Source organism: Anguilla rostrata, chromosome 8, assembly GCF_018555375.3.
Source record: "Anguilla rostrata isolate EN2019 chromosome 8, ASM1855537v3, whole genome shotgun sequence".
In the NCBI taxonomy this organism is placed as follows: domain Eukaryota; kingdom Metazoa; phylum Chordata; class Actinopteri; order Anguilliformes; family Anguillidae; genus Anguilla; species Anguilla rostrata.
Window position 1 is genome coordinate 51690697 of NC_057940.1, and position 16808 is coordinate 51707504.

Consider the following 16808-nt stretch of genomic DNA (forward strand, 5'->3'; position numbering starts at 1 on the left):
CCCTGCTCCCCCCCTCCACCCCTCCACCCCTCCACAATTCCCTGCCAAGCTACAGCGAGTATCACGACCAGACAGGCGAGGCATGAACATTTCGGGGCGAAAACGCAGGTTCTCGGGCGCGGAGACGCCTCGTTCTGAACCGCGACGCCGCTAAGGGACCGTGGAGCGTTACCGTACGCGCTTCACTCCGGGGCTTCAGGAGGTTCGGGGTGAGAGAGGGGGCAAAAACACTCTGGATTCTGCAGATTCCGGGGCACCTTCCGGAGTACTCGTTCTGCGCAAACAGGCTAGACTGTTGCGCCGAAGCAGTTGAAGTCTGAATGGTCAAGCGTGTGAAGGAGTGGCCCTTCACTTGAATTGCTTTTCATTTCTAAATTGATTGTGTCAATTGATTAATTGATTGTATTTAATGGTTTAATTGATTTAATTTGATAACCTGAGGTAACTGTAACCCAGGTGTAATTGATTGGCTCAACCTATTTAAGGACTGTCAGTAGGGGCAGAGGAGAGGGAAGGCGAGCCACTAACATTTGTACTGCTGGTGTTTTTAAAAATAAATTATTAGTCCTTTTTACAAGCCTTGTTTTTCCTCTGTTGTTTTTAAGCCTTTTCACAAAGCGGTTTGAAAGTGTGACATCAACATCTTCACTGTTTTCCAGCACCGCACAGCATTCTGGGCAACTGGTGCCAGTCACTAAGCAACTGCAACAGGCATGAGTTAGCTAACGAGCATGCCACAAATGGTCATTCACAGTTATTCATATCAAAAGCAAACAATCAGGATGATTCTTTATATAGTACGGCCAAAGCATCTGACCAAGAAACACTAGTAGTATTTGGTGTCAAGTTTTGTGGCTAACATTTCTTTACATTTTTCTTTACAATATTTACTTACACTGGAATTATTTACAAACCGCAGCAGTTGCACATTGGAGGTACAATTGGCAATAGCGTGGCACACGAACAAAAATGAAAACAAAAATAATGAGTGCAACCATCTTCGTTTCGTGGATTCCCCGGCTGCTTGGGCAGTGGCTCGTAAACACCGTGGGAACGGGACCGCACTCGGCTAGCCGCGAGGCTACCCATTAAACCCGCCATAAGAGATGTCGCTCGTCTTGGGGATGTCAAGACTCTTCCTTCCTGGAGCTGTGGGTCTCACTGCCAAAACACACCTCTCTGAGCGTGTGCAGGCAGAAGGTGTAACAGATGCCGTGCAGGTGATAAAGGCAATGTTGAGTCTTGAAAAGCAGGGTTTAATATCAGCAAACGATGCGCTTTGCCTGTTTATCAGGTAACGACGGCACTTCCCCTTATTTATGATTATTTTTGACCTGCAGCCAGAGGATTATTTGGAAGAAGAAGAAAAAAACAGCCCTGTTCCTCCCCACGTTAATACTTTAAAATATTCAAATACATGTATGGAGAGCAACAGCATCCATTTCCCTGCGTTTCAATTTACAATTTTTCCGCGAAAAATTCACTCCACTGTAAAAAACGAACCCCCCCCCCCCCCCCCAACGCCCCTCTTTGTCGTCAACCTCGCTCGAGGAAAACATTCCAGTGGACCCTCCCACAAAAGCTGTCAGCGACACAGCAAACACATGGTAATCCTCACCTTTGGTCCAAACCAGACTGAGATTCTTGAGGCTGTTAGCCATTTTAGGGTCTGTTCAAACAGTTCGAATGAGCTGCCCACCTTTACTGTATCAACATCCTGAGGCCTCAATGGGAGACCATTACAAGGAGGCGGCTATGGTACCACATTCCAGGAATACCACAATTTTTTGTGCAAAATTTAGTGACCTTCCTGCAGTCTCTGTATCACTGACAATGTGCACTGTATCTCTAAATATCTTGTACATCACATCTATCTCATTGACACATTTAAAGATATCTCCAATTTTAGCGCTCGTGTAATCTTTATTTTATAATACTTTTCAAGTCCTGCTCTACTTTATTTTATGCATCCACGAACATATTAAGTCCTCCAAGTCACACTCCCTCCTTACTCTCTTGATGTCTCTCTCTGTGAGCGTTGTGGATAGAGCTAACCATCATGCCTTGTCTGCCTCAGAGCGCGTCTGTCTCTTTTCTGTTCTTTACCACGGAACTGTCTGTTCCTCGGTCCTTATCACCCCTCCTCCCCCCGTTCGCTCTTTCAAATGAGACTGACTTTAATGTTTCCCAGTGAAGTGATTTAAAAGTAATTGTGTGCACTTCTATGATGCTATTATTGACTTATGCGCTTACTTATTAGGCAGACAGTTGAATCCAGGAAATTTTACAAGTCCATCGGTGGTACAGGACGAGATATTAGCACAGAGTAATCATCAAGCACAGAATGTATTAAAATGCAGTTAAACATGAACACAATGGAAATCTGTAAAGGGAGATTGCCTTTTCTATGAAGCCTCACAGTTCTCTGTGATGCAAAGAAAAAACATCAAGTACAGCAGTACATCAAATACTCAATTGTAGTGTGTATAGACCACATACTGGGTGCGAAGGTGTGACATTTTTAGTTTCTGAGAGCCAAAGATGCAGTCTGGGGTCTGGGGTTTAAGCTCGTGCCAGAAGACGATGATCGGTTCCGCAGTTCAGACGCTTGCAGTTGGCACACTCCACCACTAGGGGGCGAATGAGGCGACTATGCGAGATTGGAATGCGTTAGGGCAGTTATGCCTTGACTGAACATACAGGTGAACTCCCACATACATGGGTGGACACACTCAACTGCACACACGACCCACTCGTGCAGATAGACATCATTCTGGGCCAACAGGGCAGCAGGTGCCATTTACATAAATATGAGGGATGGACAGTTGGAAGGGGAAAAAAACAGACATTAATTCATGAAAAAGCCCACCCTGAAAGTTAACTGATATTTCTCCCATCATACTGTCATTGATGAAAACAAATATAAGACCGTTTTAACTGTGCACTCACTGCCAGTATATGTAAGCACACACACATAGGCTGACCAACTGAACTGCTTACACACATAGCTATACATCCCGGACATATGTAGAGGTGTGCACAAGCTAGATAAATGTGTGGTTAGAAGAACAAATAAGACTGCTTGATAAAGATCATTTCAAGTACACACTCATTCTGAAAGCTCCTTAAATTTTCCCATTGTTTTGTGTTCGAATATACGTACTGTATACACGGCAACAGTTTTCATGAATAGTGGCACATACTCAAAATGAATCCTACTATTGCTTGTATAAGCTGAAGTGTCAGTCTAAAATAAATATGTTATCAGAGGCGACATATTAGGAGAACTATACATTACATTAATGATATACAAATAGAGGTAACAACTATATGGGGCTATGACACAAACAGTTTTGTAATATGTGCAGTCACTGTGAAGAAATGACTTCACATTAGCTATTTTTATTCAGCGTGTCAAAAGCAGTAACTGTACTTCCCTCTGCTAGAGAACAAGCCTTGACATTTTTTACATTTTTTTAAAAATAAATAAATAGCAGCAGCTCCCAAATAAACAGCTGGTGGATCGGTGTTTATGTCTAACTTGTCCTCTGGGATGTCCAAGGTTGTTTCAGGGATTTGTTGTCTAGGGCAGTCTCAGCAGGCTCTTAAAATATTTTTTATCTGTGTCCTTTCTGTTTACTACTTTCATGATCTTTCCTGCTTTGGAAGCCTCTTTGTTTATTCGCATTTATTGTTTGAAGCAACAATATCAATATATGTATATACACCATTCAAGCAATATTTCAATTCCCCTTTGGAAAAGAGCAGAGAAGCATAGCTTGTAGCAAACAGTGGTGGCAACATGACTAATCTCAGAGAGGGTTCTTTCACATGCCATTTGCCTTGCCGGAGGCTGTCGCTCAAACTCTATGTTGTAACTTAACCCTTCAAGGTGTAAGATCACAGATATGAGATTAGAATGTTCTTACCAGATCGTTCTAATGAGGATGTCACAATCGCTACTGGTAACTGAAAGCAATGGAGTTCTAGAACACCGACTTTGAATTTAGAAAAAAAAAAAAGCATTCCAAAAAACCCACTCTTCAAAGGGTTAAACAACTTCATCGCAGTTTGGAAAGGTCTGCTCGGAGGTGCTTGAAAACTTTGACTGGATGCGCCTTATGTTGGGCAGAATGTCAGAAGACTGATGGGCACAGCGAAAAGGGGAACTAACGGACGAGGAGTACAGGCATGTCATGGGGTTTTGGGCGTTGAGCAGTGAACAAACCAAAGGTACCATGAGCCTTTCTCCTCTGCCTAACAGTACCCTCCTCACAGCCTGACTGCCCTTCCACTGTCTATTTATCACAGCGAAATAGATCATTGTTTAAAAAAATAAAAAAACCTGAAAAAAGCAGGCGGCTACAGGGGGTTTGAGAAGCTCCTGCTAACAATTTTGACTGGAAAAAAATCGATCAGGTTGTCAGAAACAGCAAAGATGGTGTTTGTGTCAAGATTCATGAAGATTTACGAGATGAGGCGTTGACTCGAAATCCAAGAATTGAAACGAGTCCATGTTGCAGTGGCTTTGACATTTAGGCATGCATACCTGAGCAAAAGGGCAGGATTGTGGACACCATAAACACAGCTTCATGCTGTTAAGGCTGTTGGAAAGTTTGCATTTCCCTTCCATAAATGCACACGTAAAAAAAAAAAAAAAAACTCATACACAAACTCACTCACACACACACGCGCACACACACACACATGCACACACGCACACACGCACAGCCATACGCCCACTATAGTCACAAGCGCATTTTTATGCAGTATTCAGGTATTTGAGCAAGCTGTCCCTCAGGCTACATCCTGAGATGTCTGCCTTGGGTTAGGGGTAGCAGGCTGGGGTCCTGCTTGTCCAGGCAAGTATGAGATAGGGGGAGGGGGGGGGGGGTATGCAAAGACCATCTGTTTGTGGAAGAGAGAAGGAGACTGAAGCTATCTGTCAGAGAGGAACCCTAACATTTTCCATTGCGCAACGCCACTGCAGTGTGGAAATCAGCACCGGCCTTGGGTAACTTTTACAGTCATCACTTTGTCAGCAAGACATGTGATCACAGAAATAAGCCACGGCAGAATTACTGAGTCACGTGCATGGCAATGTGTCAGAGGGAGACATCATAAAAATATGTTCTCCCATATGAGGCTAGTTAGTTGGCACATCTCCTGTCTGTTCCGGGCCCACGATGGTGGAATGACCTCCCCGTGGAGGCCAGAACAGCTGAGACACTGACCCACTTCAAGTGACGACTGAAGACTCATCTCTTCAGGCTGCACCTCTCCCCATCCCTCCCTACCTCCCTGTAATCTCTTAATTGACTAAGCTTAGGGTTGTAACTAGGTAGCTGTTTCGTAGGTGACTTAGTTAACGCACTTGTCTTAACTACTGCTTGTATTTTTGCATAGACTGCGTTGTTACTGTTCTCGTTTGTGTTAGTGTTAATCAGCTTAACCTTCAGGGTCCAAGTTGAACTATGCGGTTGTTCCCTGCACTTGGAACGGTACTTCTTGCTAGGGTTTTCGACACACTTGTTCCTGGTTATGGTTATACACTTTGTTGTACGTCGCTCTGGATAAGAGCGTCTGCCAAATGCCTGTAATGTAATGTAATGTAATGTAATGCTAGTTAGATGTGCGACATCCAACTGCTCACTCGCTGTGTTTGCTTGAGCATACTGGAATTCAACGATGGCTAATTGTGTGAGCGTTTCTGCTAGAAGTTAGATGACATCACCTCCTAGAGCCTGAGCAGAAGTATAACCTGCTCCACTGGCTAAAGAGACCTTGGTCTTCAACTCAGCAAGCCAATCATATCTTCAATTGAGTTATGCAAATCGGAAGGACATGCGGTAAGTCCCACATGTTGAAAGTGCATCAAGTGAACCAAGGCAAACCCTCATCAGCAGTACTAACAGGATTACACTTCAGGACATTGGCCTGCAGCCTGAAAAGAGCAACATTTATGAACGGAAGCTGACAAGTCCTTAGCTCTGTCTCTCACAATACTTTCTCACAATTTTCACACACTTATTCTCACTACATTACATTACAGGCATTTAGCAGACGCTCTTATCCAGAGCGACTTACACAACTTTTACATAGCATTTTACATTGTATCCATTTATACAGCTGGATATATACTGAAGCAATTCTGGTTAAGTACCTTGCTCAAGGGTACAACGGCAGTGTCCTTACCTGGGAAATCGAACCTGCGACCTTTCGGTTACAAGCCCAGTTCCTTACCCACTGTGCTACACTCCGTCACTATTATTACTATATTCCATATGTAATTCTGCAGGAAAGGGATGCAGTTCATATGTCATGCACAGGAGGAGGCAACATTTCCTGGGAACATACTGGCAAAATAATTCATAAAGAGGATCAACAAAGTGAACTAAAAGAGGTTCTTCATGTTGAGTTCTGTCAGTAGAATGAGGGGACATAAATGGCATTTAGCAAAAGGTAAATTTGGTAGACATCTGGAAGAATTTTTCCAGAGATTGCAGAGATTAGTCGATGTGTGGAATAGCCTGCCAGGTCACATAGTAGAGACAGAAACTCTGAGGATTTTCAAAACTAGGCACAATCTGGTGTCAGATAATATCTAGTCTGCAAGTAATCAGAGCACTAATTTAGTGAGGAAAATGGCAAGCATTTTTGGGCAGAATGGCCTGTTCTCATCACATTATGTTATGTTATGTTATGTGTGCTACAATTTACAGATAAACCACCGTTAACTCAAAATGTTTAATAAGCTGAGATGACTGCTTTCAAAATACAGTAAAACTATGAGTAAATTAACAAGCTTGAGAAAAGATTAAGCCTTTTCGATTGCAAAGAAATAGTGTATTATTAGTGTTACTTCAGGCAACACACAAAAGATTATAATAAAAATCTCATTGTACGCAAATAGGCTATAATGTAGCTACATCTGATTGGATTCCCTGAGCTCACATTAAACGAAATAAGAATATTGGCAACAGCCAAGTTGATGAAGGTCATCATTCTTGGGTAGAAATGTGATGCTGAGCATGATTAAAAAACGGCACATGTGGTAGCTGGCCCACATTAGTTACAAGAACACCTGGCGCCGTGTCAAATTTACGCTTTTAATTATTATTTAGCCGCGGAATTGATTTACTACGTTCCGGGTTTACGAAGAACTCGTTTTCTCACTGTAGTTTAGGTCTGCTTCAATATGAGTGTAAATTAAACGAGAACGAGTTCTATATGGAGCTCTTTGCAAAGCTTTCAGTCCGTGATTCATAACCAGGGCTGCCGATTATCCAACAGCCGCTTAAGGGAAGATTATCTGTTACCGAAGAATACACTCCCCGGAGCGTAGTCAATTTTTTTCCTCCACATTCCCCCCTCGCTGTCCTCTAGTCCCGTCATCAAGGGGGTCTGCTTCACGCACCGAGATGCCGCCGGGGATGGATCCTCAGATATGTGTTCTAACTGGCAGGCCTCGGCAAAAGGTGTGGTTGACAGACACCACACAGCTCTGTGCAACCACCACGTCTACGGCTACTAAATAGTGCTTTCTAATCTGTGAGGCAAGTTTTGAAACACTATCGTTTAATTTTGGTTTCACAGACATCCTCGTATTCGTTAAACCGTCAGTTAGTTTAGGTAGATGAAATGCAAACAAAACGTTCATGTATGCAATTGTGTATGTTCAATGTATAATCCATTAAGTTACCCTACCATAGAAGCAGAGTTTTTAACAGCAGTAGTGGAACTGTGGCCAGGCTCAAAACTGTTCCGCCAATCATATTGGCTCTCTAAGTGGTTGTAACATTTTTGTATTTCACTCGGAAAGAAGCAAGTGTTGATAAATTATCTTTTACTTTGAGAGTATTAAACTAGTATTAAACTCGCTTTGGAATTACGAAGGTAGTTAAGAACTGGCAGTCAATGCAGCAGTGTTCGTCGTGGCAGTTGGTATGGGGAAACCAAACAGGACAATAGGGAAAGAGAGGTACCAGCTTTGGCACACAAAAAAAAATACATAAATAAAAAAGGACAAGTGTGTAAGCACTTTTCCCTGACAGTAAATCTGTTCTCCCTCTTTTTCAAATTCAAGTTCACACAGGAACTATATGCATCATGGGAAAGTCATTGGGTTACTAAAACTATTCAACCAGATGAATAATGGTAAGATAAACCTTAGCTATTCAACGCCAGCAGACCCCCCTGCCTCCAGGGAATCTAACAACAAGTTCTACCAATGATATGTGATCTTAGAACAGAACAGAATAACTTTATTTTTCCCAGGGGGAACTTCGGTTATCTTCTGAGAGGCTATGACTTCATGGTAACACCAGAGCTCTCTCTACCTTCTGTACTTATATACCATTATATACCATTTCTATATGGATGTGCATGCACCAGTAACACCATACTTTTGTGCATGGCTTCAACAGTGTCTTTGGGGCAAGCTTTGGAGCAAGCTGTAACCTGTTCATGGGAATACCATTCATTACAGACCAAGACTGCACTGCAGCAGCCGTTTGGAATGCTGTAATATAACAGGTCAGCACCTGGAATAAACACAAAACTGACCGTGTTTTCTTCAACCGGAGGTGTAGGAAATGAGCGTTAATTCTTGCGTTTGATGCCAGTCGGGAAGGACACTGCTACAGGCAAAAGTCAGAATTGACCATCTGACGTGTTTATGGCCTTCTGTTTGAATTTCGCCAACATGCTCTCTTAGTGAGCCATCCTTGGTCCCTTTTCTAATGTTTGAAACTTGTGGCTGAAATTACAATGTGCAGAAGCCATGTACGTGCACACAAACGCCTTGGGATATTTGTGGTGGGCTTTTACTCAGTACGACAGAAAATACAACATTCAGATTCTTGGAAATTGAGTGGTAGTGCTGGGAGATTCATTGGATGCATCCCATCTGAAATTGACAGCTTTCCAACTTTAACAGAAAGAAGGACAATGTAACCCGTATAAAATATTTTTATACTGTAGGAAAGCCATTATTCTTGGTGGAGTGTCTGGTCTTTTGAATGATAACAGTATGAAGCATTTATCTTTGGTTTCACCCATTTATTTTCCAGCTCAGACATGCTTGGAGCTTGACAGAATTGTAATATTTCCTGGCACTTTCCAGAGCTCTGTATAGATAGAAAATACAACCTGCTGTCAAACTTTGAGTGCCAACATTGTCTGAAATCTGAGGGCAGGGTGGTCCTGTCACTCTTGGTGAGAGTCAAATGAGAGTCAAATGAGAAAATCTCATAGGAAACGGCGGTTGGTTTCGAATGGTCTGCTACTTGTAGAATCTTGGTGAACCAACGGCAAGCAGCCTTTAATCACTGAACCAATCAGAGGCAAGGAGACAGAAGTCTTCTAGTGCAACACTCTATATGTGTTACTCTGCCTCCACTCTGTATGTGTTGTCTGCGGAGTGTAAAGAATGTGCAAACTGTGGCCCAGGATCATGAAGATTTTAACGCCAAAAAGCTTTCAAGTTCCTTTGCTTTTCTCTCCACAAAGGCGCGGGTTAAGAAAAGGATGCACCTATCCCGTCCACCTCAGGGTGTCCTTAGTATGAAAGAATGCTAATAAGTCCCATCACCAGTCCCGACTTGTCAGAGGCCACCGGGTTGGTGTGGGCAAGTTTTTTTTTTGGGGGGGGGGGGTGTTCCAGGGGGTGTAACCAGGAGCTCATTCACAAAAAGGTCATGAACCCTGGGTACCAGAGACGGCTTCGGAGGACGGGTAGACTGAAGGAGTGTGGGGGAAAAGAAAGATGGGGACACAGAGAGAAACAGAAAGACGGGGCAGGGAAATACACTGTGTTAGGGAGATACACTGCGTTAAGGAAATACACTGTGTTAGGGAGATACACTGCGTTAAGGAAATACACTGCGTTAGGGAAATACACTGCGTTAGGGAAATACACTGCGTTAGGGAAACACACTGCGTTAGGGAAATACACTGTGTTAGGGAAATACACTGTGTTAGGGAAATACACTGTGTTAAGGAAATACACTGTGTTACGGAAATACACTGTGTTAGGGAAATACACTGCGTTAGGGAAATACACTGTGTTAGGGAATGACTGAGGCAGAGACAAGAGCAAATGGTGGTCCGGTGAAAAATGAGACCCAGTGAAAGATTAGAACACAGATAAACAGAGAGAGGAAAGAGAGACAGAGGAGGGGGCAGATTATATGTGAACAGCCAGAAGAAATACCCGTGCAGTTCAGACTCCTATAGCTCAGGTATTTGGTAATAAATGGCAGCAGGATTCTTCAAGCTCAAAAACAGCCTGTAGGACATGATGGAACCAAATCATGGCAAAAACAAAAAAAAAATGGTATAAATACACTGTACACTGTGAAAATACACTGTAAAATCAGCCCCTCACATGTAAAATCATACAGATTACCAGTGAACTCTGGGTATCCTGATGTCATATTGAGAGCATTGGAGCAGAGTACAGAGCACTTTTGGAAAATATTTGAATAAGAATTGTGAATCTTGTCATATCCCAGTAACTGCAGAACAATTCGGACATGCACTTCACACCAAACCGATGTGTGCAGTACAAAGGCTCAAACAGTATGGGCTACAGTCTATAAGAGGCTGATATTTTGTACAAGAAATTGTTTGAATGATTAATTGACAAACTTGACAACCAGAATCATACTGGTTTACAATGCTGTAAATTTGAGATGTCTCCTGGAACCAAACATCAAGTTATTGTAAACGAGGGGTTAAAAAAAGCTTGCAGCAATGAGCCAAGTCTACTTTCTTAACAAAAGGAAAGGCAAAAATCATGATCTCAACGAGAATGAATGCCCTCAGTAGAGTGCTGACCTCCAGCAAGGCACAACAGTCTTCCCTTGCACGAATGTGCACCTCAAATGTCTTGCCAATCCAGTCATTAATTTTTGGCTGGACCGCAACAGCGGGGCCAGCCCTACAAACGCGAATGTCTGTGACCGAGTCACTGAGTTATGGAGTTACACCATTGGTCGGCCGCATGAAGTGTGTTAGGTCCAGCCATATACTAGGTTTTGACCTGGTCTTGTTGAGATATGTTTGACCTGATGGTGGCACTAGAAGAAAGGTCATGGGATCACCAAAATCAATAAGTGTCTTTCCATAGGGAACATAAATATGCACAGGAAATTTCATGGCACTCCAGACATTACTTTTCTGGATGTGTTGATCCCAAATTTAATGTTTGGCCCGACGGTGGCGCTAGATGAAAAGTTATGGGGTCACCTAAATCAGTAGTTTTCTTCCTCCTGTGAACATGAATGTCCATTCATCCATCCATCCATCCATTATATCTTTACCCGCCTATCCTGAGCAGGATCGCAGGGGTGCTGGAGCCTATCCCAGCGTGCATTGGGCGGGAGGCAGGAATACACCCTGGACAGGCCACCAATTTATCGCAGATGTGCACAGCAAATTTCATGGCAATCCCGACATTACTTTTCCAGATATTTCAGTCAGAAATGGATGGATGGATGGATGGATGGATGGACGGGCGTCATTACATAACCTCCTTGGCAAAGGCAATTACACTTTACTAATTACAGGATTGGCTGGAACAACTTGCATATTTAGGGGTTCCCAGGCCCTTATTTTTGAAGCTCTGACTTAAGCCACTGTATTACCGTATAAGCTCACAGCCAGCACCCATACTGTATGCACATACAACGAATTCACCAGACTTAGTCTTAAACCGTAATTGAACTGAACACTACATTACTATAGACGCCCCATTGTTCTCAACATGTTCTTTGCGTCACCAATTGTATTTTGTCCCAGTCTTATTTTGGTGACTAGTACAAGGTAGAACTGTAGAGTGAGGATACTGCATGTTTCTGATCTTTTTTCTTTCTTTTTTTGCCATTAATTAGCTAAGTCAACATTTGACAATTAATGGCCATTCATTTGCCATTAATTGTCAAATTTCATTCCGATTTAGGATTTTTAAATAATATTCAAACATTAATGTTGACTTAAGTCACATTTGACCAAGAACCTTGCCACTACGCCACTCACATTACCTGTGCATTAAACTGAATTCTTTGACATAGGCCTATTCCATGAGCACAACACGCAAAAGGTCGGGAAATCAAAACAACTAGGCTACAGAAGGGTTTATTGGATTTCTTTTTTTTTTTTTTTAATTGGAGAAAGCGAAAGGTGAATTAAACTTGTTCAATTAAACTGGAAATATTCGATACAATTATTAAACAGAAGCTTTCATTTCGCTGATAATATTATATCGGTTACAATTCGTCCTTTCTTATCATTGACAAAGCCATTTCTCTTAGTGTCGTTGTCGTGCTTAGAGGGCGCCTTTAATCATTGCACTGACGCTTCATTCCAGTCATTCTTTCAGTGTGACCCTACAGTCAAAGCGGATTTTGTTTTTCAAAACAGTTACAATTTCCATTTCCGTCATTTATTTTTGCGTTCGGGCAACGAAACGCACTCAAACATTCACACGCTAGGCTAAACTTAAAACTAATCTGGGAATTATGTAAAAAAAAATAAAAAAAATTTAAAAAGTTGAATTTCACGTACTCAAAATTTATTCAAATTCGATAAAAGTTTAAAAATTTTACGAACAAATAGCAAGCTCTCTTAACTTAGTGGACAACAACAAAATATATTTTAAAACTTAGCTTAAAGCTCGACGGGACGCATAGATATCATCTTACCTTGCAACGAACAAAAAAGCAAGGTGCACAGGAGTGGCACGCGCCCAAGGTTCGGGATCCCATGCATTTCTACTTTTCTTATACACACGAGCTCTCCAAAATGATGGTCTTCTGTCCACCGTAGTTCCTCGAGGTGTTGACTTGGCCTATAACTTCAGCACGCCTGAAGATTACTTCTGAAATCTGTCCGGTAGTCTATTGAATGGGCTACCTGTAAAATCTAGAGGTGTTCTGGTCTTCTACCTCTAGTGTTGCCCGTCCCTTACTCCCTCTCTGAGAAATATGATGCTAGTGACAGTTTCTTACACAAAAGGTTACCCAGCCTCCACTAGGGTATTCCAAGAAACCAGAAGCAAGGTATGGTCTTTATTATGATGTTTATATTGATGGTGATCCATTATGAGGATTAGTAGGCTACAATCGAATTGCAACTTCATGAAGTAGGCTAGGCTATCACGTTTGCTACAAATTAGTTAAGTGAGAATGTAAACTATATTACTTCTGAAACAGCAATTATCAATTAACATCTGTCTCTGATGTGTGCGATATAGGCCCATATTAACCAAGTTAAACTTTATATAATATTGGCTACAACTTAAAGTGTTATTCCACTTGATAAAGTAGTCAATTGGCCTTTTGACAAACTTTTAAATGGTAACAACAACGTATGGCTTTATACAGAAGTTTCAAAACATCAAAGCAGGCTACCCTGTTCTCCACAGCAGTCTTCTTTATCAGAACATATTAGGCTACTTTAAAAATTAAACGACCTTCTATTTTTTCCCTCGCCCCTTTTTATTTAATAAATCGTTTCTCCGTCGCCACGCCCATTTACGACCCATTTTATTGGAAGATTTTACACGTTGATTTGTGTTCGATCAAAGAGAAAAACCTTAAGCCACAAAGCTTAAATCCTCAAATCGTAACGGACCGGTGTCGTGACTCGAATCTCAATCTCCGACACAGACATAGTCAAGAATGTCAGCCACCTGCTTTTGTCAGACTCTGCCTTCGCCAACTGTTGCGCACCTGTAACGGCGCAATGCTTTTTTCCACCTCAATTCACAACATAATCTTTCGAGTGCGATCCTCATCTCACATAAACGTTTCCGTGTTTCAGAATTACAATTTACTGAAAACAACTTTTCGTTGTGTGTGTGTGTGTGCCATAATCTTGTTACTCAAAGAAAATGACGGGCGAAATAACTGACCGTGTTGTGCTCCCATTACCTTTAACGAAATATATGCACCGTTCTAAGTAACTTTTGAATACTTAGATGTAAGCTCTCGGGGTAAACACGGGGCCAGAGTTTTTAGAATTACAAATATTGCAAATTATTGGGAACAGAGCCTCTGATAAATTTGGCCATGATAGAAATGGAATATCCGTGCAGGGATGGGACAATTTAATTTTTTAAAAACGCTTTCATCCTTCGATTGCTTCAAGATTTTCAGCATTGATTACAAGTGCAACTGCTTGGAGAGAAACAGCCACGTTAAAATAAAAAATAAAAAACCCGTGCCCCGTGGCGATGCACAGAGGTTTGGAGTCAGCTGATAAAAACATCCTCAGGATGAGCATAATCCTTGTTGATTTGTCTATTGCCAACAAAAAATAATCTTCCAGGCTTTCCAGTGTGCAGGATATGGATGTAGAACCTATGCTTCCTACAAGGCACATTTTTCCACGAAAGGGGGTAAAGGGGAGCTGTGGTTAATTAGAATTCTGTCAACATACTCCGGTACACCCTATTTTCGAAAGATTGTCATACCTTGTCGGTCTACTTCCTTGCCCACCGCAGAGGTATTGGGATGGCAGGTATGCCATCCCGCCAAGTTACGCCTTGGCGGGGGCATGCCCCCATACCTATACAGCACCGAGAGTTTGGCACTTTTCAGGGTTCCCCACAGAAATAACCACAACAGCCACAGACACTCAGCCCTTAAAAACATTAAATTCTGTACATTCTGACCCCATTTCAACAAACAGAACTCATAAACAACTTCACATGTCCACACAATAAAGCCCCAAACTAAGGGGATTTTGCGTTTTCTCCTTCTTCTTCTTCTCTTTCTTCTTCTCTTTCTTATTTTTCCTGCCGCCTTTCCCACTAACAACATGTCTCCCCATTGGACATTTCACTGACACCAGCCAAAACTTCACCTACACGACCCAATCAAAAACGCGCATACACACGCAAAATACCGATACCTTTCTACTCTGAAACATTTGCAGGTTAAATAGCTAGTCCGCCTGTGGCCTAGTGGGTAAGGTTACAGTCTTGAGAACACGGGGTCGTAGGTTCAAGCCCAGCTTGGAACACGTTTCTTTAACCTGCTTCAACCCTCACTAATAATTGTCTACTACATATCAATTATTGCTTTTGCACCATATCTACCTGCCGTTCACCGTTCAGTTATTAACCAGCTACAATATTGCTAAGCCATATGGATTCAACGGGAGCTAATCTGTGTTTACTGGCCTGTGATATTTAAAACCACCGGCAGGTTTGCTAATGATATTTCACGCATTGCATAGCTATGGCATGGTGCTGCAGCCTGCACTAACGAAGTCACAGACTGGTAAACCTCCGGTTTAAGGCTTGAATCACGACTCGCCCTCAGGCAGACCATTTCCTCTTTTATACAAACGTTTTCTTACGGTTATATTTCCTTTACCAAAACTCACTCACGGCCACCCATATGCATTTCATGACGGCAAATGTATTCCTTTTATTAAAAAGTTACACCAGTTCACCGCTGTGCCATTTCTACGAACTATATTTCTTCACTTGGCTACCGTACAAAACCTTCTTATCAGCAAACGCCACGTTTGTACATTCATGTTACCTCGCCCTGTTCTCTATCTATCCACATAGGCTACAAACAACTACGTATGTATGTTCTGCAACTCCGCAGTCTAAACAGCTAGTCTGCCTGTGGCCTAGTGGGCAAGGTTACAGTCTTGGGAACATGGGGTCTCAGGTTCAAACCCAGCTAGGAACACGTTTCCTTAACCTGCTTCGACCCTCAGTAATTATTGTCTACTACTTATCAATTATTGCTTTTGCACCATATCTACCCGCCGTTCACCGTTCAGTTATTAACCGGCTACAATATTGCTAAGCCATATGCATTATGACTTACCGTCTGTACGTTCAGTTATTAACCGGCTACAATATTGCTAAGCCATATGGATTCAACGGGAGCTCTTCTGTGCTTACTGGCCTGTGTTTTTTTTTTAAACCACCGGCAGGTTTGCTAATGATATTTCACTCACTGCATAGCTACGGCATGGTGCTGCACTAAAGAAGTCCCGGGGTGGTAAACCTCCGGTTGAAAGCTTGAATCCCGACTCGCCCTCAGGCAGATCATTTCCTCTTTTACACTAACATTTTCTTACGCTTACATTTGCTTTACCAAAACTCACTCACGGCCACCCATATGCATTTCATGACGCATATTTCTTCACTTGGCTACCGTACAAAACCTTCATATCAGCAAACGCCACGTTTCTACATTCATGTTACCTCGCCCTGTTCTCTATCTAGCCACATAGGCTACAAACAATTACTACGTCTGTACGTTCTGCAACTCCGCATTAAAACATTACATCTAAAATCATGATTCACTCATAAGTATAACTACTAGCACTGAACATGAGAAAAACACATTTGTGCGATAGATTGCACACGTTATTTAACCCTCCACTTCAACAACGAACATTAAATACAGACTGTTATATGTACCGTTTGATAAGGAAACTAAGCTCGCTCATGGTCACTTCATTTACTTCGCACTATAGTCTGTGATCATGTCAACCTTCACCTACATGCCCATTCTGCTAAAAAAAAAACATGTTGTTTCAACTACGCAATTTCATCATTTCGCCTAATTTATCTCACACTTGTTATTTTCTCATATGCAAAGCCTGCTGGGACATATGCGTCTGCTCCTATTCTCCACTATCAACTTTTCCGGTTCTAGCTTAACAAAACAGCAAAGAGGATTCCTACCTGCAGATAAGCCTATCAAAATGCCTTATAAACCTTACAAACACTAAAAGTGCATCTTCACGAAATAACAGACAACGGAGCAGGACAG

At 42.1% G+C, this 16808-nt stretch overlaps 1 protein-coding gene across 2 annotated transcripts in view; it reads right to left on the reverse strand.

Annotated features, from left to right (window-relative positions):
• LOC135261927 (basal cell adhesion molecule-like) overlaps positions 1-16808 on the reverse strand; it is a 33008-nt gene that overhangs the window by 14939 nt on the left and 1261 nt on the right. The window contains exon 1 of one of the 2 annotated variants that reach the window (XM_064348628.1): positions 12705-13001. The exons of the other annotated variant lie outside the window; for it this stretch is intronic. Within the exon in view, the coding sequence (XP_064204698.1) occupies positions 12705-12771 (67 nt within the window). The 5' untranslated portion in view covers positions 12772-13001. Of the gene's footprint in view, positions 1-12704; positions 13002-16808 lie in introns of those variants that run through there. 2 annotated transcript variants of the gene reach the window in all.